Raw genomic sequence first — 27,105 nt, 5'->3', positions numbered from 1 at the left:
CCATTATGGGGAGAAATCTCCTCTATTGATAGGTTATTATTAACCAATCTGAGTTACTGGCAGTGTTCAGACATCTTATATATGCAGTTTGCCTTGCAACCACATTCAATACAATTAACTTAAAATAAATGGTTAATTATTATGACTGCATTAAGCTCCCCATGTTTAATGCAGTTTTATTCTTAGGGGGGGTATTCAATTGTTGCTTTTAACACGCTAAAACAAAAAAAAACGAGCGCTCGAAAAATATTACAGTTTATACGGTAATATGCGCGTAAATACCGTTAATACGGTAGTTTACTCGCTGAATTTCATCTCACAGCGAGATGAATTTTAGCGAGTAATTACCGTATTAACGCTAATATTTTTAGAGCGCTCGTTTGAGAGCGTTAACGGCAACAATTGAATATCCCCCTTAGTCTCAAATACTGAATGGTATAAAAAATGTCTGTGACAAGTACATCATTAAAGACATGCCTGTTTGACTTCTAGCCAGTCTTAAACTGTCTCTATTCCCAGGTACCTCTATTTTGCAGCCAAGGGGATAATGTCAGCTTGGCAGAATGGAACTGCTTCCCTAAGAAGATCCAAAATGATACTTTATGAGCTCTTATCACTGGAGAGTGATCAACATAACTAATTTTCCCACTGTCTTCCTAAGTTGTATTCCCATAACTGCTCGGATGGAAGATGAAAAGGTTTCTGGTTTTATTCATTTTCTTTTGTACATATTTATTAGATGTAATTTTGCATTATATGTACTTCTCTACAAGTGTTGTGAGGTTTAATCAGAAAAACAGTTCTTTAATCAATCGCTTTTCTGCATCCAGGGATGGAACTTTTGTTTGTGAACAGTCTGTAGTAGTAGTTGAAGAACTATTGGGAATGGCTTCATAGGTGGTTGAGTAGATAAAATATTCAGTGTTCTCCCCAAAAAATATTACCATCTGGATGGCATTAAGAAGTAGCTGAGTGGAGGCAGGTGTAATACTTTTCAATAATATTGGAAAATGTTGGAGGTTATTGCCCACACCTGCCAGGACTGGTCAGACTGGTGGTCAGTGGTCTAACACACACTGCTGGCTGTAGTGCTCACATAGTGCCTGATATACTAGGAGAAACAATGGTTTATTCTATTATAATAGGACTCTGTTGGGCTCCGAGCCTGGTGGAAAGTAAAAGCAGCTGGGTGGAGCACTCGGGTAATAGGTGCTGGGGAGAACACTGATATTGGCTCAAGGATAAACAGCAGAGTTATAGCAAAAATAATACATTCAGAAGATGGAGAGATTACCAGTGGAGAATCCCAAGGGTCTGCACTTGGATCAGTCTTCTTTAATAACTTTATTGGAACCATTACTACAGTTATTGAAGGGAATGTCTACATTTTTGCAGTTATGCAGATACATTGGGGGAGATAGAGGGGCGACCAAAATGATTGATGATATAGGGAGATTAGAGAAATGGACAAGAGTGTAGCAACTACAGTTCAACGCCAAAATCATGCACCTGGGTCTCAAAAATCCAAAGGCTGAATGTAGTATTAATGACACAAAAATGATAACTTCTGAGATAGTTAATTAATTACTAGCCTACTGCTTTCAGTCTCCATAATTGTATTTATGTGTGATTATGCAAATTAGCCCAGCATTTCATGCAACCGTAGGTCATTAATTAATGTGTTCACAAACACACCACTTCTATTGACACTACCTGAGCTTCCCTACTGTTTACAGCACATATGCTGCATGTAATCGTCTTTGAATGAGAATTACCTGTTGGTCTTGTGAGTTTATTGTGGATTAGCAAGGAAGGGACCCCCATAGGGACACCTGCTGGACGGTCTTCAACATGCAGGTATTAAAGTAATGCCTAAGGCAAACATGATTTGACCACTAGGGAGCAAGGGAGGAGCATTTTTCATCCAATTTAAATTCAGAATGGTAGGTGCAATGTCATAAGTGATAGTTATGCTGCTTCTGAGCTGTCCAGTGACATAGTGAACTTTAAGTATATGACTTACACTTTAAAGTGTACCTGTCACGAGGTTTGAAACATTTGTTGGTAATAGTAAACCATAATACCTAACTACAAACATATACATATTACCCCATACATTCACAATGAGAAAAGAGAAAGCTGCAAAAATGTGGCCCTCCTTCCCTATCTAGCAATTTCATGCCATTATATCATTTGCTGAGAGTTGTGAGCCAATGGCATTCATACTTGTCTGCCCTCCGGAGAGATTTTGAAAAGGAGATAATGATTTTTTTAAAAGAACAACTAAGAAAAATGACTATCAGAAGCATGCTTAAAAGGTACTTAACTTGCTACTTACAGAATAGATAAATAAATCTTCCATGAGGAATTGCTGCTTTAAGTCAGTTAAAGAAACTCCCTTCGAATTGTTAACTGCTGGAAAGCTGCCAATAGGTTTGGCGATAGATGAAAGTCGCAATTAAAAGGGGTTATTAACAAAAAGACTCTTCACCTGAAAATGTAATTGTCACTTGTCTTTCTACTCCTGTTTGAAGCCCAAAAGAAACAGAAGCCAGCAAGTGATTAAAGACATGACAATTTGATGAAAAACTTGACACAGACGTTGCTTTTGGCTGCTTCAGAAAAGTTTTCTCTTTTCTTCCAAATTGTACCTGTGATAAATTTAATGTATAGATTAAACTAGCTCCATTGTGCCAAACAGTGCTTGTCTCAAAAATAATTTATACTATTATTATGTGTTCCAATGATTTGCGAGTAACGTTTGTGTATTATAAGTTGTTTTTTAATCATTTGTATTCTGGCCTGCAGAGAAATGTGCACATGTCTGTAATTGCCGCTAGAATAAACAATATCTGTATAAGAATGTTCTTTCTTCCCTTTAGTGGTAGAGGGACCTCATGCGGAACTCTGCATACATCCGATCCCCTCTACCGTATCATCTGCCTAAACTTGCAGTGCAAATAGCTCTTCTTACTGGGGATTCTAAAACTGTTGGTATCGGGAGGATAATGTAGCAGAGGTAGGAGGAAGGGGAGTTCAAATGGACTTTTCATCACATCTATGAATTAGCCCTCTGTGCACCTTGAATCCATTTAAATATGTCCTCATGCAAAACAAAATCTCACTTTTGCATAATTGCCAACTTTCCTGAGTTTCCGGAGACAGTCCCAGGTTTTAGGGATGTGTCTACACTGATCATACTTACCATTTATTCCTATTTGTTATTGGGGGTTAATAAGTTAATATTTATTGAAGTGTATTATTTTTTTATGCAAAATAAAAGTATGTTATAATCAAATTACAGAAACATAACCTGATGGAGATTGTAGAGATCCAAGGTCCAAGAGACAGCATTGTGTGTGCCGTGCTTAGATGCACCAGCTTATCAGCTAAGTATCCTCGTAGACTATTTGTTAACAGCTTTTGAAACACCAGAAATATCAAATAGCATCAACGACTTTCCAGCACTACCACTAGGCAAACCTAGGTGGATGCCTATGACTCAAAGGTTTAGAGGGTGCATAAAACACTGAATGAGTGACATCATGCCACTAATTCAATGTTTTTACTCCCCATCCTCCCCCCCCATGCCTCACACTGTGCACCAGCTGCTGACATTGAGGGGCAGCATACTGGTGATGGACACACATGGTAAGAAGCGGGTGGATGGCTCCTGAGGGCGGTACCCTTTCCCCACTCGGGTGCTTGCCGGAAGGCATTGTATCAACAGCAAGTACATTTATACTAGCTCATTGAACTCCACTGGAAACTAGATTATTAGTTTTGGGTTGTGTTATCCTTTAGAACTTTTTAATATAATCCCATTTTTTTAAATAAATTAGCTGACACAGAGGACTGTTAAACCAGATGAGAGGAGAAAATGTGTTATTTTCTTTCTCCAGGTATGCTTACGCTTACTGCTCTAATAAAGTAATCACTGTTAGAGATACTGCACTGGCTTCTGCACACAGCTCTTTAGTTCTGATACTCTCTCTTTATGAAAATATTTAGCAAGTTAGCAAATCTGGTTTGCTTTGTAGGCACAGAAATATGACTACTTTATTGTTAATTATGTAGAACTTATAGTTTAGAAAATTCCATAACAATAGCTAAAAGAAAGAAAAAAGCATTGGGCATGTCGTCTTAGGGCTCATAATCACCAATGTGTTGGAATACATGCCTGTTAAAAGCATAGCTAAGAATTTGTATTTTGTTCTTAAATCCCACTCCCACAGAATTACATTATATTGTACTGGGTGCTCACACTTACGAACACTGCAGCCAACACTGATATTGATGCAAAGTAAACGCTTGTCAGAAACATGTCAGAAACTCTCCATTTGCTTACATTATTTTTTGGGGCAAATCACGTTTTCCAGACGTTAAAGGGGGGATTCTCTGGAACAGTCCATAGAGTCACATTGTGCTGATGTCAAGACTGGAATCTCCGCTAATTTTTCCTCGCACTGTAATGGCGGCAACGTGGCCATTAACTCTTCGCCTAAGAACATTATTCAACACCTGATTTTAAGAACTGTGTTTTATGAGGCCTAAATTAACATAGCTGTGTCCTATATCTTTATTTACACATAATTCTTCTAATTATCATTGACACCATGAGCTTTTCATCCAACAGACTCTCTCTTTCTTCTATCTAAACTGACATTTAATGTTTGTGGGCAACTCCTTTAATTGTACTATTGCTATAGTTCAGCAGGATTTTGGGCAGGTGGAATCTGATACCAGAGCCCACACCTTTTTCAGTTACTGCCTCTGTGCTGTCTTTTTCCATTGAATTTGAACAGAAGAGCTCTCCCAGAATGGCTTCTGACAGTTAAGAGACACACCTGAAGACTAGTGAAGCGTGATATGTAATTGGTAGCGGTACTGTACAACGATTCAACATAGTGGAATGAACATAAACTGTTAGAGCTTGAAAGGGAATGTAGTTACCAAGATGGAACACATAAAGCCATTGTGTTTTGTATATATAAACTCAAATATAATAAATTTCATCCAAAATACATCGTTCTGCTAAAAATCTTCCCGCTGATAATGTGAAGATGGTGCTGGAAAGTTTGTGAATTCATTTCTGAATGTATGCACTCAGGTGTTTTGTTTTACAAACATTAAACGGGCAGCAATATTCTTCTTGGAGAGTAGTGACTTCCTCCTTGCTATCCTCCCATGCACACTATTCTTTTTCAGTGTTTTTCTGATAGCGGACTCATGAACACTGGCATTAGCCAGATTGAGAGAGGCCTGCAGATCCTTTGACATTACCATGCGGCTTCTTGTGATTTCCTGGAATATTATAATAAAGAATGCCTTGCTTGCAAGAGTGATTTTTGTTGGATGACCACTCCTGGGAGAGTAATAATGGAATTGAATTTTCTCCATTTGTATATTATCTGCCTGCCAGTGGATTGGTGAAGCCCAACGTCTTTAGTAATCGTTTTAGAACCTTTTTCAGCCTAATGAGTATCGACAACTCTTTTTTCCTCAGAAATCTCCTTTGATCGAGGCATGGCATGAGTTCAAAAAAAATGTGTGGTGGAGACTAGTCTTTGGTAGGGAAAACTTGGGCAGCACGGTGGCTTAGTGATCATCGTCATCACCATTTATTTATATAGCTCCGCTAATTCCACAGCGCTGTACAGAGAACTCACTCACATCAGTCCCTGCCCCATTGGGACTTACAGTCTAACACACACACACACACACACACACACAGACACACAGACTATGGTCAATTTTGTTAGCAGCCAATTAACCTACCAGTATGTTTTTGGAGTGTGGAAGGAAACCCACGCAAACACGGGGAGAACATACAAACTCCTTACAGATAAGGCCATGGTCGGGAATTGAACTCATGACCCTAGTGCTGTAAGGCAAACCACTTAGCCACCGTGCTGCCCTGCCCACAAGTATGAGGCATGTGGGGAGGCCGATTGGTATGAATGAGGCATGTGAGGGGGGTGATTGGCATGTATGGGAGGCTGATTGGCATGTATGGGGCAAGTGGGGAGCCTAATTGGCATGTATGGGGCATGTAGGAAAATTTCATGGCATGGAGATAGGCTGATGTGTATGCAAGGGGCACGTGGTGAGATCTGGTGGGAATGTGAATAGATCTGAGGGGCATATTGGCTATTTATAACTTTTTTTATCCCCATTTCAACAGGTCCCTCCACAGCGATTGTGGATACAGAAGCACCGTAAGCTACTGTGGAGAGACTGTAAGTATGCTTTGAACCCTCCTCCGCTGGACACAACAGCAAGGTAAGAGCTGAATTGATTATTCTGAATATTTTGGCATTGTTGGGTATCTTCTTTTTCACTTAGCAATATATTAGTAAATTATATTTTATTTTCAATGTATGTGTGTGCGTTATGTATGTGCTTGCTTATACTGTATATGTATATATATATACACACACACACACACATATATAAAAGGTAAAGTTGGCTCTTTGCGTATCTAAGGATATTTTTTGGCTCTTGGGCTCTGACTGGTTGGCCCCCCTGTTCTAGAGGTTTGCTTTAAGCATAGTGATAACTACTTCATGTAGACATGTAAAAGTAAATAAATTATACAGCTGTAGCAAACAAGAAATGTGACATATACTTATTTGTATGCTGTCCAGATAATCTGCGTTTAATGTGCAGGTGACAAGCCCACTTTAGTCTGAAGGGCTATATAGTATACTTGAACATAATATTTATTATTAGAAGGCACCACAAAAGGTCCATAGGCAGAGATAACATTCACCTGGATAGCTTGGAACTTTATGAAGGCTGCCCTATGCCAGATCAGCTTAAGGAGTCATAAAATGGCTTTGATCCTAGTTCTCTGTCTGCTGGCTGGGATTCAAGTGAATGATGTATTACATAGTATTATCCTTTTATCAGATTTGCTTGGAATGCATTTCATCTGATATTCAGTTGTTTTTTTTTCCAATTCATTTGAAACAAAACTTTGTATTTATTTCCTTTCAAAAACCACTAAATGTTCCCAGGTATTGAAGTTAATTCGAAAGCATCTATGCTAGACATAATGACTGACTGGTCACTTAACAGTAAACAGAGGAAATGGATGTCCATTGAGCAACGCTCTTACACGTGGGGAGACAAACCTGTTATTGCTCCTTCGTTTTGCTTTGGCAGCTGTCCACTTCTACTGTATCCGCCCTCATTCAAAACACTGCTCAAACTGCTTTCATATGCCCTTAAATCACTCCCTTTCTGCTTAGTTATACATCATTTAACTGCAGGTAGTTTGTTGAATTTACAGGATAACTCCAACTAGTGATCAACGATGCAAACTTTGCAGTGGGAATTACCTGTAATTTTGATCCTTATCTGATTACTCTGTTGGGCACAGCCACAACATGCTGGCAAAATGTGTTTGGAAGCTGCTGGCACATGCTGGCTACTGTTGGTGAGCGTTGAGCAAACCCACTCCGAAAAATTTTGAACATTCTGCATGCCACAGATTGTTTCTCACAAACGTTTGGCTCTGGCTCCTAACTTCTGGAAATGGTCCAGCACTGTGTTACAGTGTATAATCTTTTTGGTCTTTCTTCCCTTATTTTTAGAAAGTAATCTAGAGGTCATCTTCACCTAGCTACATAGGACCCGATTCAAGACCGAATACATTTTGAAAAAAGAGCACTTGCATAGTTCTGACCATATTCAAATCCAAGAATATCGCAAAATACGTTTCCATTTGCAGCTACGCTATGCCTACATGGTACTTGCCATACGTAGACACACCAAATAGATTGCGTTATAAGCACAAGCATATATACAATAAAAGGTCATAATAGAACACAAAATTTTTTTTAAGAAAAAAACAACTGTTATCTGCATAATCATTTATATTAATATTTAATTTCAAATAATAATTCATTTTCTTTTTTTTACATTGCATAAATAATGATGTTGTGTGCTAGCTAGTGGCACGCATGTGTACTTTTAAATCAAAGACTATGGAGTAACAGTCATCACTATCAGTTGGCACTTACACCAGCCCTGTAGTGACTGCAAATGACACGGCTGAAAACAAACTCACTTTTGAGAAACGCAGACATGAATTGGCCGTATTTGCGTCGGAACCCCCTTAATGTACATGGCCTAAGTTAATTCTCCCCTTCCCTCCCCAGTTTTTCTTCTCAAGCTGTAGGCAGTCGTAAAAGCCATTTGCGTTCGGGCATGAATTACATACAATTGCGCTAGTTGGTGAAAGGTCCGTTTCTGAACATGTGCAAAGCTAGTTCTCACAAGATATGCTACAAAAATCGATGTACGTCCGAACATGACTCAGGCCAATAATGTGCACTGTGGTGGTCATCTTAGCAGATATTCCTTCCCAATTCTGTGGCCCTTCTCAAACCTGCCTCAATTTCTGTCTTTTTACAGTTTTTTCTTTTCTTATATACTGTTTATTCTGGAGCTTGTTTTTAATAGTCAGGCTTGTTTTACCCTCATCTGCCACTTTAGTTTATTGTACCACCTATAATAATTATTTTTAAAGAAAATGCACATTATCGGTTTTACATTCTGACCTAAAAACACATCTGGTGTCTGCTGCGTGATGATACACACACCTCTGAAGAAGAGACCTGGATTTTCAATGAGCTCATTACATTCCAAAGTATCATAGAGACAACAACAAACTAATCCACCTGCCTTAAATACAAGTCTGGGCAGGCTTCCACCTGTCTACTGGATGCAGTACTTTCACAAGGTCCTCAGAAAACAGGTTTACTAATCCCTGTATTGGAATGCGCAAAGCAGGTTAAAAGGAAATGAGAGGATCAATGTAGGAACATCAGCTCCTGTCTATGAAATATTCAAACTACATTTATTATATGAACACTTTGACTGTAAGAAAAAACAATACACATTGGGAGTCAAAAAAACAATGTATTCAATCTGTGCTCTGCATAAAGAACAAGCACTTAGTTTAAATCTAAAATGCAGGGCTGTATCTAAGATAAACATTAAAGGCTCATCCATAATTTTAGATTCAACAAGAGTGTAGACAGAGCATGTACGGAAGAAAATAGAGCAAGTTCCATCCTTGTTCTTGAGTACTGTGGTTCAGTAATCTCTATTCTTGGGTGTATTAATCCTGAGGTTACCATGCATTGCAATCATCATCATCATCATCAACATTTATTTATATAGCGCCAGCAAATTCTGTAGCGCTTTACAATTGGGAACAAACATTGAATGCACACTATGGGCTAGATCTACTAAACTGTGGGTTTGAAAAAGTGGAGATGTTGCCTATGGCAACCAATCAGATTCTAACTTTCATTCATTTAGCGCATTCTACAAAATGACAGCTAGAATCTGATTGGTTGCTATAGGCAACATCTCCACTCTTCGAAACCCGCAGTTTAGTAATATACCCCTATGTACGTCAATTTGAGTTAGACATAAGCCCCAATTTGTAGCGTAAATTATGCATTTTCTTTTTTCGCATACACGCCAAAAATGCATGTGTCTGCATCTTGATTTTTGCGTATCTCTGGCGTGTTCCTCCTTACGTATTCGTTCGTTTAATAATTCATTATGCACCGAAATCCACTGGGATCCTCTTTTAATTCAAATGGAGAAAAACACACATATTGACGACGCTAACTCGCTCCTTCCAGGGTCCCGTCATGACTGACAGCCAGGAATCCTGTCAGCAACTGGGGTTTAGGCGCAACTCACCAATCAGAACAGCTTTCTCACGCTCTGACCAATCAGTCGCATTTGGGGCTCCGCAAGAAGCAGGTTAGAGTTGCCAATATTTTTTGGTATTATTCCATTTGGATTAAATGTTGTAAGAAAGAAGAGGATCCCTGTTGATTTTGGAGAATAAATGGAATAAACAAGGAATTGGTGGGTTATTTATTTTACTATAGTATTTTTTCCCAATGTTCGTGTTTCTTTACCAGTATTTTTTATGTGGCATTATGGGCCTATAGGGAATTCATGCTGAACAGGATGAGGCTGTACCACATTATGATGCGGTGTCCTTGTTATAGCCGGGTGCTGGTTGCTGTTTGTGCATAGGAACCTCACTCTATTCGTACACTTACAATTGCAACAACCAGCACAAGCTAGGAGCGCTTGGATCCCTTTTTATGGTGGACTGGGACACCGTTTTTATTTATCTATTCTTTTTTAATTTTAACAAACAAAAACGCCATTCATCATCAGGTTGACGGTGATGAAGGGTATATCTAGTATACTGACGCATCATGTTACACTCAAAGCGCATCTTGATGCGCTTTAAATATATCTTTATGCGGACGCAACGATGTGTTCATTTTGAATTATATGTATCGTAACATAAGTACAATTTAAAATAAACCCGTACAGTAAACGCACCATTTTTTGCGTAAGATATTTTACATCTGCGTTTATGTACGAAAATGCGTCCAACACAACATGACCCACAGTGAGTGTGAGACACACGCACGAGAACAATCTCCTATTCTTTATTAATATCCCCTCTTAACACTTTGGGCACCACTCAGACAGGGACCATAATAAAATATTAGTGGGCCCTGGACAAAAATCACATTAGTGGTCCAAATCCCTTTGTAACACAGTAAAATATAATAGTTTCCCAAAGCTGTTGTACAACATTTTTAGGAATATACATGTTTTTTACATTTCCAATCATGCAGATTATGCGCTGTGATGTTTCTGGATAATGGACGTAATAATATAATAATAATAAAGCCCATATTTCTATTTCTGAATATTTCTTACCTTTTTTCCAAACCTTTTACAATGTTGAGCACTGTTTATAATGCATTGCCTGTCTCCCCCGTTTATTTCCCGCTGGTTTTTATATTTCCTCGCCCCACTTTACTTTCTGTATCTCTAAAGTTTGAAAATCTCTCTCAATAAAAACTACTGATGATAAAATAAAAAAGTAAGAGGAGAGTTAACTCTTAACATCCTCGGTTTGTCTATCTGTACTAAAGATGGAGGCTTTTCAAATTCTTCAATTGTGTAAAGGTACAGGAGGGAAATAACACTGCCCCTTGTATTAATTGGTATTTTATGGTTGCCAAAGGGGAGGTAGGTTGTTATCTGTTACCGATGGAAAATTTCAAACAAATAGAGTTGATAATATGCCCTTGGCACCAGAGTATTCAAACAATGATAATAAAATAATAACACCATTTGGTGATTGTAAATAACTTGTGCCTCTATGTCACTGTTGTCAATGTTTTCATTAAATAATAATATCTTCAGGAAGTTGGCGTCCGAAGATGCTGGGGGGGTATTTGTGTCGGGGGAGGGGGGGGGCGAAATGCATAATTTTACAGTGGAGGGGGGGCGGGGCAAATTGACGCAATTCCATGACAATCGCGTCATTTTGTGTCAAACTCTGCCCACTTAACTAGGAAGTGGTCAGATGCGGGAGACTGGCCTATTCTCCCGGGAGTCCGGGAGACCTACCCCGTATTCGTAACTCTCCCGGACATTCCGGGAGAGTAGACAACTATGAATAATAATCATTTGTATCACGTTTAAATATTATAGCAGTGTTGTAAAATAAAGTAGAGCAAATAACTTTATAATTTGAGTACTGTAGCGCCAGGGGCATAACATCAATTCTACTATTTTTAAATTCTTCATCCATCTACTCGGAATCGTATTGATATTCCTAGGCAAACCGGTCTTTCATATATTTAATAAAACAGCCCAGGCTAAAGCCAACATTTCTGTGGCAAAAACCCCAAAAATATGAATCTGTTCTGTTAATCAAGGGAAAATGAACAATATAAGTCACGTTTTTATATGTCGCCAATGCGCAGCAAAACAAAAACAAATACAAGAAACCCTTATCAGCTTATCCAAAAAATACAGATGTCGAAGTGTATTTCCAAGAAATCAACTAAGGGCTCTACTCACATTCCTAAAATGATTATATGATTTGCAAATAAAATGTATTTATTTAAAGCAGCATGTAAATATATCTGCTTCTCTGCAGCACTAAAGGTAAGACTGCTGGGAAAATATTTTAACCTCTTAATGACACAATGCATATTGTACCTTAATTTTACCTTCACACTGTTGAGATGCGTTGGCTTTATAGGGAAAAATGTAGTATAATGTAGGGCAGATAGGGCTTTATATCTGAATAAATATAATTTTTTATCTATTTTAAATATAATATACAGGAACATAAAGACAAAAATGGTTAAAAAATAAATGTATTTAAAATTCTTTAAAAGGTTACTTCCACGAACATAGATAAAGCCCATCCATTTACACAAAATGTGATTATGTAATTTTCCAGAAAGTGAGAGAGAAAGATTCCAAATATGTGTACTTTTATAAATATTTGAGAAAGGGGTAGTGGTTTTTTATATTTAAATTTTAACTTTTATTTATGTATTCTGATTTTTTTTAAAAAAACCAGGGGGTCCTTTCAGTAGGCTCTTATAGTTCTTATAGTTCCGTTGTTAAGTATACACTGCCTTTCCCTAGTCTGTTTTACACTGAAGTGATGTCTTAGTGGATTTCCCTTACCAATACGGAAGCTGTGCGTGCGTTAGAAGCGCATATAGTTTAGTTTTGATGCTATGTTTAGTGATTGTGGGGCCAGTAACTATAAGCAATGCTTTCTGACCCCAAGACTGGATCCACAGGCTGTCACAGACAGCGGGAGTGGAGTGCTGGTGGTGCGCTACAGGGAGTGCTACCACCATTTTTGACAGCCATTCATAAATGGTCATTCAGAGATGTGGGCTCTACAGAATTGTCATTTATAAGTGCCTTATACGTAAGTAAAGGTACTTGTAACCTACACACATTGCAGTCATTTTGTAGGCACAACCAATAATCAGGAGAATGCCCTTTGTACCTCATGCCTCAGTGATGTCCCTAACACCCAGTTATTTGTTATGGTGAATATAGGTTCAGCCCATAACATGGATGCATCCATAATGTGCGACAGGTAGTAAAGGTTTCTGGTTGCCTGCCAAGGTTTGTTGTAGTGAAGGTAGAGTGGAATGTGAAAGCTGAAACTAGTATATTTCAACAAATTAAAATACAGGGCAAATAAAATTCCCCTGGTGTCCAGTAGAGATGTTGAAATAGCAATTTCTACAATGAAGAAACAATAATAATGGTTTTCAAAACATCTTATCATGAGTCATAATATAGATGAATTTCAAAAACAAATTGGAGTGGAGTTAGTGTTTAATGATAAATGTCAACACAAGAATCTGTAGTTACCCTTAAAGAAATATTATTAAATGACATATCAAACTGTTTTAGTAAGTGTTACTCACATAGATAAGTCCAGAGTAATAACGATCCTTGAGATTGTGTAGGACCGATGCTTCATTCAAACAGGTCAGTTCTGCCATGTCCTCCACCTTGGTAAACTTGGGTGGGTTCATCTTCTGGATGTCATCCTTATTAATCACTACTTTTTTGCCGTTCTCTGCCAGTTCCACCACCACCTCATCACCACGTTCTTCTTTAATGCTGGCGGCTTCAAACCCATGCTTTTCAGAGGGCACCCACACCTGCTTCTTGGCCGTCCAGTCAGCCTGCATAGCGGTGTTCCCCATAGGGTTTCGATCAACAAAAAGGTAGCGCTCGGCATCATCTCTATATGAATTTCGAGATGACATCTTGGATACTGATCAGGTTCCTAGAAGAAATACACGTAGAAATTAATATACACATAAGTACATAAAATGTGCCATCATTTCTTAATTGTGCTGCATTCAGATTTAGTTTTAGTTTTCTATTTAAATCTAACACTGTATGGATTCACGCACAGTGACTGCAGGTCAGGTAATAATAATAAATCTACAGGAAACACAACAGAGTTGCCAATTTCACAAGCAATCAAACATGTCGGGGATCTTGTGATGTGACATAATGTTACATCACAGTGAATGAAATGGAGAGCCAATAAAGTAAATGGCACTTGAGCTTGAGCCAGATCTACTGCAGGAGTAAAGGAAAGGAGAAAAAGACTATGGAAAAAATGAAAAGCTATTGGAAAATCTAACTCCCGGGTAAGGAAGTGCGTGTTCCTTGGTATAACAATGACCTATGTGTGTGAAGTTGACATAAACTCTAGTGGTGCCTGACTCTTTGACTGCAAGGAAAATGTGGCCTTAGAAAATGGAAAATACCAACAGACAGAGTTGCCAAAGACTGTGCCGTCAAATGCAGCAGGACGGCATCTTAGAGAGAAATAAGGACCATAATGTTTGTACAAGCAATATCAGATTTATTTTTGCAAAACAGCGACATTGGTATTAGATACTATTCAGAGTTATATATATTAGGAAACGCAAGTTGCTATTAATCTATTTTTTTCTTGTAAGCTAAGAAAATATTCATGAGATGCAATCAAAAATGATAAAGAGATCTGAGTAAAATTCTACTACATGAAATATAGTCATAAATGGTAACTGTGCAGAAAGATGCAAATTTCTTGGTGGGCCATATGTTTATATAACTCAAAGAGATGGTTTGTTGGCTCTGTAATACCTTGTACCTTCTCATGACCATCTAGCAGCAGTACTGAAGAAATATGTATCTATATCTATATCTATATATATATATATATATATATATATATATATATATAGATATATATATATAGATAGATAGATAGATAGATAGATATACACACACAGTATATATACATATACACACATATTTAGATATATGTTTACAGTGGTTGAAGTGGGTTGGTATAAGGTGGAATGCTATACCGCCACTTCTCCTGTATATGGGTTGTAAATGGCTATTTTAAACACACTTTGCATTTCTGTTCCTGTATGGTCATTTATATTTGCTACATGCATATTTATTTACATATGATAAAAGAATATGAAATAAAATGAAAAGGTGCTCTAAAACATAATGCAGCATCCAGTGAGCAAGTTATACCATATTTTTCTAGTAAGCCAAGCTGTTCTGACAGTACTGTCCAACCTTTACATAGTTAAAATATTGTTTGTTTAGTGCCTCTGCATGTACAATCCAGCAGGCAGTTATAATATACACACAAACCTTCCCACCACAATTAAGGAAACACCAAGATATAGCTCATACTTGTCCACTTTTCTGGAATGTCCGGGAGACTCCCAAATTCTGAGTAGGTCTCCTAGACTCCCAGGAGAGTAGGGCATTCTCCCGCGTCTGCCCATTTCCTAGTAAAATGGACAGGATTTGGGCCTCCATGATGCGACTCTCAGGAAATCGCGTCACTTTGGACCACTCCCTGCTGTAAAATGTCGCATTTGCGTCATTGCATCGCGGGGAGAGTGGCCAAAATGATGCGATTCCCCAGCCCCGCTCCCCACATGCTCACCTGCCCCGGGATCTCCTGGAGGCCAACATTGAAAAGTTGGTAAGTATGATATAGCTTTGGAAATTACTCCAAGCTGAAATAATCTAAACATATTTGTTTTAATGTTGAGTTGTATAATAAGGTTTAAATAACTGGAAAAAGGTTTGCGTGGGTCATATTTCTTTCAATTAACTGCTTTCCCAGTTGAGGTTAATTTTACTGCTGAATTACCATTCTCTGTAAGGAAGGCAGTAAATGAATTGAGATAAATGCACATTGTACATTAGATCACATTATGAGAGCAGAGGGCACCGTACATTAATGACATTATGAGAGCAGAGGGTACCGTACATTAGATTACATTAAGAGGGCACCGTACATTAATGACATTATAAAGAGCAGAGGGCACCGTACATTAGATTACATTAAGAGAGCAGAGGGCACCGTACATTAATGACATTATGAGAGCAGAGGGCACCGTACATTAGATCACATTATGAGAGCAGAGGGCACCGTACATTAGATCATATTATGAGAGCAGAGGGCACCGTACATTAGATGACATTATGAGAGCAGAGGGCACCGTACATTAGATCATATTATGAGCAGAGGGCACCATACATTAGATCACATTATGAGAGCAGATGGCACCGTACATTAGATCACATTATGAGAGCAGAGGGCAGCGTACATTAGATCACATTATGAGAGCAGAGGGCACCGTACATTAGATCACATTATGAGAGCAGAGGGCACCGTACATTAGATCACATTATGAGAGCTGAGAAGACGCATATGTGCTAAACATAAATTCCAAACAGAAGACTAATCCATCCATTCGCCAGCTAACCTGTTACATCTATAAGCACAGGACTCTTAGATACCAGAATCACTGGAAAAGGAATTAATCTGTCCAGGAGTACCGCATGTGGCCTCTGGCTTAATCTGTGACCTGGTTTCTGAAATTGCAAGTACACTCCTCAAATTCATGAACCGGGTATCCCAAACCTCTTCATTTACCAATAAAAGGCAAGTTGCACAATTTGCTTGCTGGTACAGGTGAAATCATTTATCCAGCAGTCTAAAAATCAAAAAAATATTATAAAAAGATAAAACAGAGAAAAGAAGCGCCATAGTGTACCAAAAATAAAACTAATAAAAAATTGATGGTTTTATTTTTGGTACACTATGTGTGGGGCTTCTTTTCTCTGTTTTATTTTTTAGGTTTTTGGGCACTTGCAAATAAGTGCTAAGACTGAGAAGCTGCCTACTGTATGTGATTTTATTTATATATTTGCACAGATTTGTGTTAGTACACATCTTTTGTTATTGGTTTCACACTTTCACCTAGCGCCTTCACTGCTTATTATTTCTTTCTATTATATAAAGATAATTGTATTTCATTAACATCCACCTCCTGTAAATGTATAAAGTAGAGGGTGAGGGGTGCAAGGTAAGAGGGTGTCACGAGTACGACCACAGTATTCAAGTATGGGGGTACATACTTTTATTATACAATGCAAGATAAAGATCAGCCATTTTATAAAGTAATACATGAGTATTTGTGAAATAATGCACAATACATTGCAGTCCATTAGCCAAGTACAGAATGGAACTAAAAAGCACTTACACAGAAAGCAGGGTAAGGTCGTTATTTATTATAACTATATTTTATTTATAAACTGCAATGAATACTGCGGAACGGTGTACAAGGGCTGTAATAACAATGGTGAGAATACTGTATGGAAAGCACTAACATTATAGGAGAGATGAGAGTTGGTGAGATACAAGGAAACATAATATCATGTTTAACACAGCAAGTATGGCTTTACTATTAACTCAGGATATATAGGAACTGGGCTATGGCTATATAGTGTTGTGATATTTCACATCCACTAGGAAGATTATCAAACAAGGGATGCAGATGTCAGGTGTGAAAGCGCCACTATGACATTCCATTAAATAATTGGTGCTGCATCTGCATACCGTGCTTTATAACAACAGCTAATCATAGAGCAAGAGATGTGCAGAGTGCCCTTTAACAAACATGGGGACTCAGTTATTACCAATGAAAATGTATTTTAATAAAAATTGTAATGTTCACCTGACTCGCTGTGTGTGTTTTTATAAACTGGGGCAGTGACGTTGGGGGGGGGAGGGGGGAGCACAGTCAACACAAATCTTTTCAATATAACTTGAAGAATTCTGCTTTCCTTGTGGCTATGTAGCCAGCTGTGTCCTCCTCTAGGTAGACATCTCTATTGTAGAAGTGAGAGCAGGCTGTGTGTATTTTGCGATCAACTAAAGGCGATAGTTGCACCTTTTGCTTGCGGAGAGATGGCAGACCCTCACCTTGGGTGACTTAGCTTCACCTTTTACGGTTCTGAGTGACGATAAAACAGTGGACAGCTGGCAACTTTTTGGCCAGGGAGACAAAGACAAGTAACTATGTTACCATACTACTATTCCACATTAACTAGCGGGTGATCCACATGCTGATTAACAGTGTCAGTCCAGGGAAAAAGGGGGCCGGCCCAGCTGGAGCCCTGCACCATTTATCAAAGATCCTTCCTTCTCCATATCTTTCTAGCTCTACCCCTCTCCTCTGCACACAGAGACCAGAGTGTTTCTTTCAAGGTTAGTTAAGTATCTAGGAGGAGGGTGGTGTTATTAATGTTATCTAAGGAGGAGGGTATTAATGTTATCTAGGTGGGTGTAATAAAATAATATCTGGGTGGGTGTTGTTGCAAAGTTATCTGGGGTGAGGGGGTGAATGGATATTATATGGGAGGGTAGTAATGTTATCTTGGGTGGGTGTAATAAAGTTATATCTGGGTGGGTGTAGTAATATTATGTGGGGTGGGGTGTAGTAATGCCATGTGAGAGCTTATGTGAGGGTTGGATTAATGAGATTATATCTGTATGTATATTAGAAACAAGTACCAAATTATGTGTCTAAACACACACACACAATGGTACTTGTTAATTATATGCATGCCACTTGACATGGCAGAGGATGAACTGTGCAGGTACAATTGACTTAGTGCTAAAGTCTGGGGCCGGTCCCTGGAGGGGCTGCTGCTGCCACCAGGTGTGCTGTACTACCGTGTGCAAGTGGGAGCAGTGCTGTTGAGTTTTTACAGTGGCGCCTGTATAATTAACAAGTACCTATGCTAGCACCAATATATGTCCTTCACCAATGCTATAGTATATAAGTTGAGTTTCTTACATCAATTATGTACTTCTGCCAAGGGTAAAACACAGGGAAACAAAGTGGACATAATTGCAGAACACTAATTCCCAGGTAAAATGGATCATGTTGGCACATTTTAGGAGCAAGTTTCAGTTGTAATTTAATTATTTACACTATACACATACAGAATAGAAGGATAGTTATACAGAGAAGTATATAACTCGCACACATCTAAGGGACTAAGGTAACATAACCTACAGCTGTACCATTATGGCTTCACAGTACATTTTTCTGAGCAATTGTACTTGATCAAAACTATTATATAAATTCACATTATTCTGTAAATATTAAGCAATTAGTTGTCAGCTGAGATTTTTATTTCATTGTTTTGTATTTGTTTCCCATTTTCCATTAAATTGTTGATTGTTAGGAAGCCGAAAGCAGTCTAGCAGGAGCAGTTTACATTTTTCCAAATAAGTGAATTCATTTAATTGACCTAGGATGTAGTAAGTTCTTTATCACAAAAATATTTCCACCGGTACAAGTCAGTGTGTGTGAGACATGTTTACAACTTGATCAGCAAGAGATCTTTTAGGACTCCGATAAAAGAGATCCTTTAGGACTTAGTTAAAGCTGTTAGGTTAGTGCTTAGAATTGGATTTAGGGCTAATGTTAGGACACTATGGACCTCATTTGGAGTCAAACGCAAATTACATTGAAATTGTAAGTGTAAATTGCATCCCATAATTTACACAGTATTTTGAGTGGCACGGCAAATTGTACAAACATGCCTCCTCATCTGCCTCGTGCAACTGTATCATGTACAGCGCCCTGTAAAGCAGAAAATAAAATAAAAAAAACTGTAAAAAAATTAAAAAAATAAAAAAACTGCTCCCCCCTCCTAGAGACCTATCTGCGTTTGCTTTCTCAAAATAGCATGTAAAGTCCGTGAACACGCCTTTACATTGCTAGGCTCGCCCACTACCTCCCCTGTTCCACCGCTCAAAGTGCAGAGAGGTGCAACAGGGAGATCCGTCCCAGTGCAAACTGAGACGGATCTTTGACCAAAAGTGTTTTTTGCGCTGGACAGAAGGACTTGTGTCCGACTCTAAATCGGGCCCTATGTTGGCAGAGAAGAGTATTTGTAGGTGCAGATTAATAAAAGTAGAAGAATATCATAAACACGCAATAAAACTAATGAAAAGGGTTCCAGGGACGGGGTGACCAAATTAATATAAGGAAAACTACAGGGTTTTCTTTGTTGTTTCAACCTCATGATTAATTTAAGCCTAAAATATGACAAGGCCAACCAGTATTTTAAGAAAAAAAACTGGGAAAAGCGTTTTAAAAAGTAGGAAGTTGGACTTTGATGTGGCATTTACACTTTTCCACAATGCCCATCAGATTTTTTCGTTCCCGCAGAGAAGCCATGGTCTTTGAAATACACTGGGAAGACCTAGTCGTACTGATACAATGTGGTGCACATTCAATGTGCTTCAGAAACGAGTTCCAGTATATTTATTAAGCACAGAATCATGTTACAAATAAAGTACTAAGAAGAACTTTGAATTGTTAAAGTTCAAAACGGCCATAAACAGGTATCTGAGAAATAGCTTGCATACCATATGTGTATGAAACACTGTCCTCCACACACAGGAATGTATAGATTCAGCACCTTGTGTGCACAAATGAGCTTAGCTTTCATTGCAGGGAGAAGCAGTCACATATAGTTGGCAAAAATGCTATTCTTAGACAAGTATTTCTGTTACAAAAAACAGCATTAACTGTTAAGAAAAATAAAAGCATTCCCTCTTCTCTGTGACATTACTGGTGGTACTTCTGCTGTAAGCTCCATGATAACCTCCCTCTATCTTAAACTTAACCTCTTTAAAACTAAACTACTGGTCTTTCGCTACTAACATTTAATCTGACATTTCTGTTTCCATCAACAATGCTGCAATTCTCCGCCACAGGCCTGTTGTCTAGGGATCACATCTGCCTTATCCCTAACTTCTGACATCCAGACTGTCGCTAGCCCATCAAATACATCTGTCCTTACCACAGCACTAATCATAGCTTGATTATTGTAAGTCTCTACTAACCAGCCTGCAATCCACCATGAATGTGGCTGCTAGGTTAATAGTCCTTACTATTTTTCCAGTGCTATATCCCTGACAGTCACTGCACTGATCTCTGTCAGGATTAAATTCAAGATATTTGTTCTCACCTTTGAAGCCCTCCATAATGTTATACTGACCTATTTCTTCTCTCTAATCTCCATTTTTCTCCCTTCCCAGGCGCACCATGCTGCACCTGCCCTCTAGAATAATCTTGCACTTGCAGGATATCCCCTAACGTCAACAGCTTCAAGCGGTTCCTGGAAACTAACCTACCTATGGTTTTTCACCTACCTTCTTCCCAACTAGTGGTCACACTATACTGCACTGTATGCCATAATCTACCATATTCTCTGATATAATACCGAAGCAAACCAGAGAAAAATAAGCCAGCTCTCGGTATATCCCATATTGTGTGTGGTACCACATACAATATGGGATATACCGAGCGCAGGCTTATTGCCAAGCAGCTGGTACCATATATAATGTGGGATATACCGAGCACGGGCTTATTTTTCTCTGGTTTTGTTTCAAAATATTGCCTTATTGTCATAGCAGCTGTCCATCAAGCCTATTTAAGGCACATTTGGGTGTGGCTCACAAGCCAGCCTTTGCTAGATGTAAACCCCTATTACTGGGAGGTGAGTGCATCTGATTTTAACTGCATTTTAATAGTGTTTAAAGCATATAGGTCAGTGTAGGACCTGCATATAATGAGGTACCCTTGACGTTGGGATGCAGGCTTAAGTCTTTTGATCAAAATATGTACTAATACCTCATGTTTTCATTTTGCTAGACACACACAGATATGCAGTTTAAAGGATAAGCGCTGATAACTTACTATTATAGCACTCATTTGTTTCCTATTAGACTGTAAGCTCCTGCAAGCAGAGACGTAAGTCCTTCTATCTCAAGCTATGGTCTGTATTTAATATAGTGTTATACAGTGGCTATAAAAGGTATACATTCCCCCATTGGACTGTATCACATTTTGCTGTGTGACAGCATAGAACCATTATGGATTTATTTGAAACTTATTCCCACAAATCAACACAAAGTCCACTATAATGTCCCAAAAAATGTTATCCAATCATTTGTCCAAATTATTTATGAACAACAAACTGCAAACAAGTCAGAGGGACTTTTCATGGCCACTGTATTTTCTTATTGTACAGACATGGAGAATACATTGGTGCTTTTTATATACAATAATAATAAAACTGTGATATACATCTTCCAAAACCACCATATTTTTTTTACTGCATCCTTGCGGTCATTCCCTTAAAGGAGTGTTAGACTGTTGGAGTCTACAGGAAGACTTGCTGAAATGCCAAATAAGTCGAACTCACAACTTAGAGAACTCCATGGAAAATACATAAATTTTTGGCCAGAGTTCTAATTTTATTGATGGCTTTAATGTGGCAATTTCCATCCACACAATAGGTACATGAGTAATAATTTCAGTATGTCTGCAGACTTCTGCAGGTGACTCTGTGACAGATTTTTGCACTGCTGTAGGCTCACCTGCAATCAGCTTGTTCCTATTTATAATTGTGACACTGAAATTATTAAATCATATCTAAATTTAAAATAAGAAGAAAATTATCATAAAACATTATAAAATATTATTTTCTAAACAGCAGCTAGAGGGAGTTATACAGTGAGCATGTGCCTGGTTCCCAGTTTATGTGCTAAAGCCAATGACTGCCATAAATTAATCACGGTATCACTAGTCCACAAGATACTGTTGGTTGCTATAAACCACAGTAGTCATTCTGAATGCCATTCCCATATATGGCCAAGTTTCTGAGTTAATGAAACTATGTAATGACATGCATAAAACGTTTCATTCAAGGCTGTACTCCTGGTAACAGGTGCTTGCCCTATTCAAGTGTAAAGAGTAATTTAAGGTGTGAAAACAAATCCTCAGAACAATAATCATTTGGAATGTTTAAAAGTATGTACTCAAAAACAGGCCCTACCTACTTGAATGGCATTTTACTGAACTCACTAGCACAAACAGAATGAGGATAGAGAGAATTGTACTTGGATCAAAAACTGGTTAGAGAATAGGGAACAGAGAGTTGTGATAAATGGAACATTTTCTAATTGGTCAAAAGCATTAAGTAGAGTACCTCAAGGTTCCGTGCTGGGACCACTCCTTTTTTAATATATTTATTAATGACCTTGGTGATGGTTAAGAGAGTAAAGTTTCTATTTTTGCAGATGACACTAAACTCTGTAAGGTAATAAAATCAGAGAAAGATGTAGCTTCTCTACAGAGGGACTTAAATAAACTGGAGGATTGGGCGGCCAAATGGAATGAGAATAACTGTAAGGTTATGCAGTTCGGGATCAAAAACAAGAACGCAATCTATAAATTAAATGGAATCAATTTAGGAGAATCTATAATGGAAAAGGATTTGGGAGTGCTCGTAGACAGTAGACTTAGCAATAGTGCTCAATGTCAAGCAGCAGCTGCAAGGGCAAATAAAGTACTGGCATGCATAAAAAGGGGTATAGATGCAAGGGAAGACAGTGTAATGTTGACACTGTATAAATCATTGGCAATATGCAGTACAGTTCTGGGCACCACTCTACAAAAAAGATCATTTGAAACTAGAAAGAGTTCAGAGAAGGGCGACAAAATTGATAAAGGATATGGAGTCATTAAGTTATGAGGAAAGGTTAGCCAGTTTAGGCATGTTTACTTTAGAAAAGAGGCGTCTAAGAGGAGATATGATTACTATGTAGAAATACATTATGGGTCAATACAGAGAACTTTCATGGGAACTTTTTACCCAAAGGACTATACACGGGACACGCGGTCACCCCCTAAGGTTATAGGAGAGGAAATTTCACAACAAGCAAAGAACTTTGACTTATTTAAAGTAAGGATAGTCAAGATATGGAATTCACTGCCAGGGAAGGTTGTGATGGCAGATTCAATAGATATGTTTAAGAAAGGGTTAGACAAATTTTTGCGGACAAGTGTATCCAGGGATACGACCGTTAATTAAAATGAAGGATAGTAGTGGATATAGGGTAAAAATAGGACTGAAATATTGAGCCTGGGGGGATTTTCACAATTGAAACAGATTGGCTGTTGCTTACTCTGGATCAATTTCAAATATAAGTGAGGGATCGCAGGAGATCCAAAATAGGTTGAACTTGATGGACTGGTGTCTTTTTTCAACCTCATCAACTATGTATATAAAATAAGCATTATACTGTAAAGATGTCAACATTTTACAGGGGACAAAAAAAATTCCCAGGATCAAATCTTTAAAATCTGTTCCTGGAAATTAGGTATGAGTTGTTACATATGAAGTAAGAACAGCTCCAAAGTCTCTTTACTGTTGAGTTATATATTGCATGGTCATAGGTATCTGGATACTCTTTCTAATTAGTGTATTTGTTCATTAAATTTGTGCCCTACTACACAGCCCATTCATCATCAGCAACTATTTATATAGCGCCACTAATTCTGCAGCGCTGTATAGAGAACTCACGAACATCAGTCTAGCAGCCAATTAACCTACTAGTATGTTTTTGGACTGAGAGAGGAAACCGAAGGAACCGGAGAAAACCCATGCAAACCTGAGGAGAACATACAAACTCCACACAGATAAGGCCATGGTCGGGAAACAAAATCATGACCGCTGTGCTGTGAGGTAGAAGTGCTAACCACTAAGTCACCGTGCTGCCCATTCAACTGTAAGTGTTGTTATGGTGAAGTGGAAACATCTAATATAAACAGCCACAAATCGCTAGACCACCCAAGTTCACTGCACAGGACCGCCCAGTGCAGAAGTTCAAACCACTCATGGTTTTGGAATGAGAGGTTCAACATTCACATATGGTTGTGATGTCTGGGAGTCCACATATTCTGGCCATATTGTAAAAAGGTGACAGACAGTCTGGGAAGGGAGGCATTTTTCTCCTAGGACATTGTCCTATGTGTTCTAGAAATGGTTAATAGGGTTAGAGATCACCTGGGGTCTGATCTCTTACAAGCAGGGTGTGTCTGTAGAACTGTGTTGGAGGGGATTTGTGAAATGGCCTGTGTTTCTGTATCTGACCAGTGTTGGTAGGATATACTGGGTAAGGCAGGATTTTCTTTCCTGTCAGAGCTCAGACGAGCAGGAGTTATTTTATATTAATGTTTGATTATGACCAGAAGCATGGTAACTTTTGTTTTGATGCCAATAAAAGCCAGCCAGACTGGATTTAAACCCTTATAATTTAACTATTTGACTGTAAATGCCGCTAAGAGCTGTTGAGTCTACCTGGAAAGGAGCTAAAACCCCGCAATGTATACACACACACACACACACACACACACACAAACACTTTGTTCTTAAATATAAGAGTATTTTATGTTTTGATTAGTGATATATTTTACATATACTTAAATATACATATTTAATAATACATTATCAAATATTATGTATTCATTTGTTATATAATATCTCCATCCCAGACAATGTGATGACAACTTAATGTTTTACATCTCAAAAAGTCTTTACAAGGCATATATGCTGTTCCTAAGTATGACAGCAACAAAGATTTCCAGTATAAATGAGCCACCTAAACTCCGATGCTATGGAACTGAGGCTTTTACAGCTCTATGTACTAGTCGCTGACATTATATAGCGGCCTGCAGAAGTATTCAACTCCTAAAAGTCAACAGGTTATTTTTTATTGATTGACAAAGATAGAGGCTAATTTAAAGCCAATTAAGGTAATATCTTTCATCTATATAAACTTGGGAGATTCCACAGCACAGGGGTTTAATACTTATGTTTTTTTCAAATCTGTAGACAAATAATGATTTATGAGTTTGAGGTTCCCAGTCCCAAAGAAACATTATGTGGATGATGAGACAGGGGGTGTCCCAAATGTAAACATGCGCCTGCCCCTTGATTCCATAATGTGTGGTCATGCAGGAAGATCCACAAATTCTGGAACAAGGTCCAATCTTTTCTCAACTCCATCAAATGTGCATCCCTGCCCGTAGACCTGCCGGCCAACTACGACAGCTGGATCTCAATCATTCCCCAGGAGAGAGTCCCAGGATATTAAGCCATTCCTTAAGGGTGGTTCTCACGATTGTCCTCCCTTTTCTCTAGGAAGTGAAGGCTGAACTACTGAATACACTGTATTTTGACAGAAGGGCAACGCTTCCAGATATTGAAAAAGGGGGAGTTCAATTTTACGCAAAATGAGGTCCAAACATCAAATCTTTACATGATGATAAGCGGATGCCTACTCAAAAATATTCGATAATACAACTTGGTTTTTGTATTGATCCCTGGTAAGTGACTGATTTCTCCATTCTCCCATTACCTCTGTTTGTGATGCGTTTCTGAGACTGTCGTCCCCCAGCAACCCCCCCCCCCTCCCCCGCACATCCCTGACTATAGTACACTCACAGGAGAACAGGAGAGCTATGGTTCCCCTGGGTTCTTCACGGTGCACGCTCTGCGGTCTCGTTTGCTTAAGTACCTATAGGGCTTCTCTAGTCAGGTGAATTGCTTCAAAGCTACTTGTTGTTAACTTTTGTAATCTGTTTGTTTTTCTGACTTGATATCTTGTATTCGCTCCATAACATCGTCCACCGGAGCAGAAATACGTCAGTAATACCTACGTCTATCCTTCTTTTTTTGTTCTTTCCTATTTTGCTCATCCTCCATATATATATATATATATATATATATATATATATATATACATACATATACACATATAAACTTATTGTATATTGTCATAACATGCATAACACTGCCTTGACAGACTGCTTCTGGATGGTTTTCTATGATTTTATGTATAATGTTTGAAAATTCAAATAAAATAGATGTTTAAAAAAAAAAACGAGTGTGCGCATTACTGTGTACGCTCCAACGATGAGCGATTATCGTTCCAAAGCACATCGTATCATTTCCTTTTATTTTTAAGCCAAACTAAAAATCTTGTTTAGAAAACGATAGAACGATGTCGTTCCAGTTTTGCAGTGTGTATGCACTCATGACCGGTAGTGTCCATAGATCTCTATGGAGTGTGCAGAGTCACGATCTTTTCAGCCGATGGTTATGACAGATGAAGAGCACCGATCTGAAGGTAAATCTTGTAAAACGTGTTTAGTGTATACACATGAATCGGCTGCTGATCAGGACTTTTTCTTTTTCAGACATTTGTAAAACTGTTAATCGGCAGAAATTTTCTGTAGTGTGTACCCAGCCTTAAAGGTTGCACATATTTACTAAAAAACATAATTATAACACACTGAAGGGTCAGTCTGGCATGTAGGCCAACTGGTTTCACAATCCAACCGGCATAACAACAGGCTGGCTGCCAGTTTGTTTACTTTCTTTGGCTTTGCTCACTGTATTGCAGCCTAGTCAAACAAATCTGCGCCCCCTGGCTCATTCCACGGACACACACACACA

The 27,105-nt window shown here is 38.5% G+C and overlaps 1 protein-coding gene across 1 annotated transcript in view; it reads right to left on the bottom strand.

Moving 5' to 3' along the window:
* Window positions 1-27,105, bottom strand: part of LOC142107553 (myosin-10-like) — a 139,007-nt gene that overhangs the window by 95,591 nt on the left and 16,311 nt on the right. Inside the window, exon 2 of the mRNA XM_075191051.1 lies at window positions 13,317-13,684. Within this exon, the coding sequence (XP_075047152.1) occupies window positions 13,317-13,664 (348 nt within the window). The 5' untranslated portion in view covers window positions 13,665-13,684. The remainder of the gene's footprint in view (window positions 1-13,316; window positions 13,685-27,105) is intronic.

Source organism: Mixophyes fleayi, chromosome 11, assembly GCF_038048845.1.
Source record: "Mixophyes fleayi isolate aMixFle1 chromosome 11, aMixFle1.hap1, whole genome shotgun sequence".
Taxonomy (NCBI): domain Eukaryota; kingdom Metazoa; phylum Chordata; class Amphibia; order Anura; family Limnodynastidae; genus Mixophyes; species Mixophyes fleayi.
Note: the sequence above shows the minus strand (reverse complement) of the source record. Positions and strands in the feature narration are given on the sequence as shown.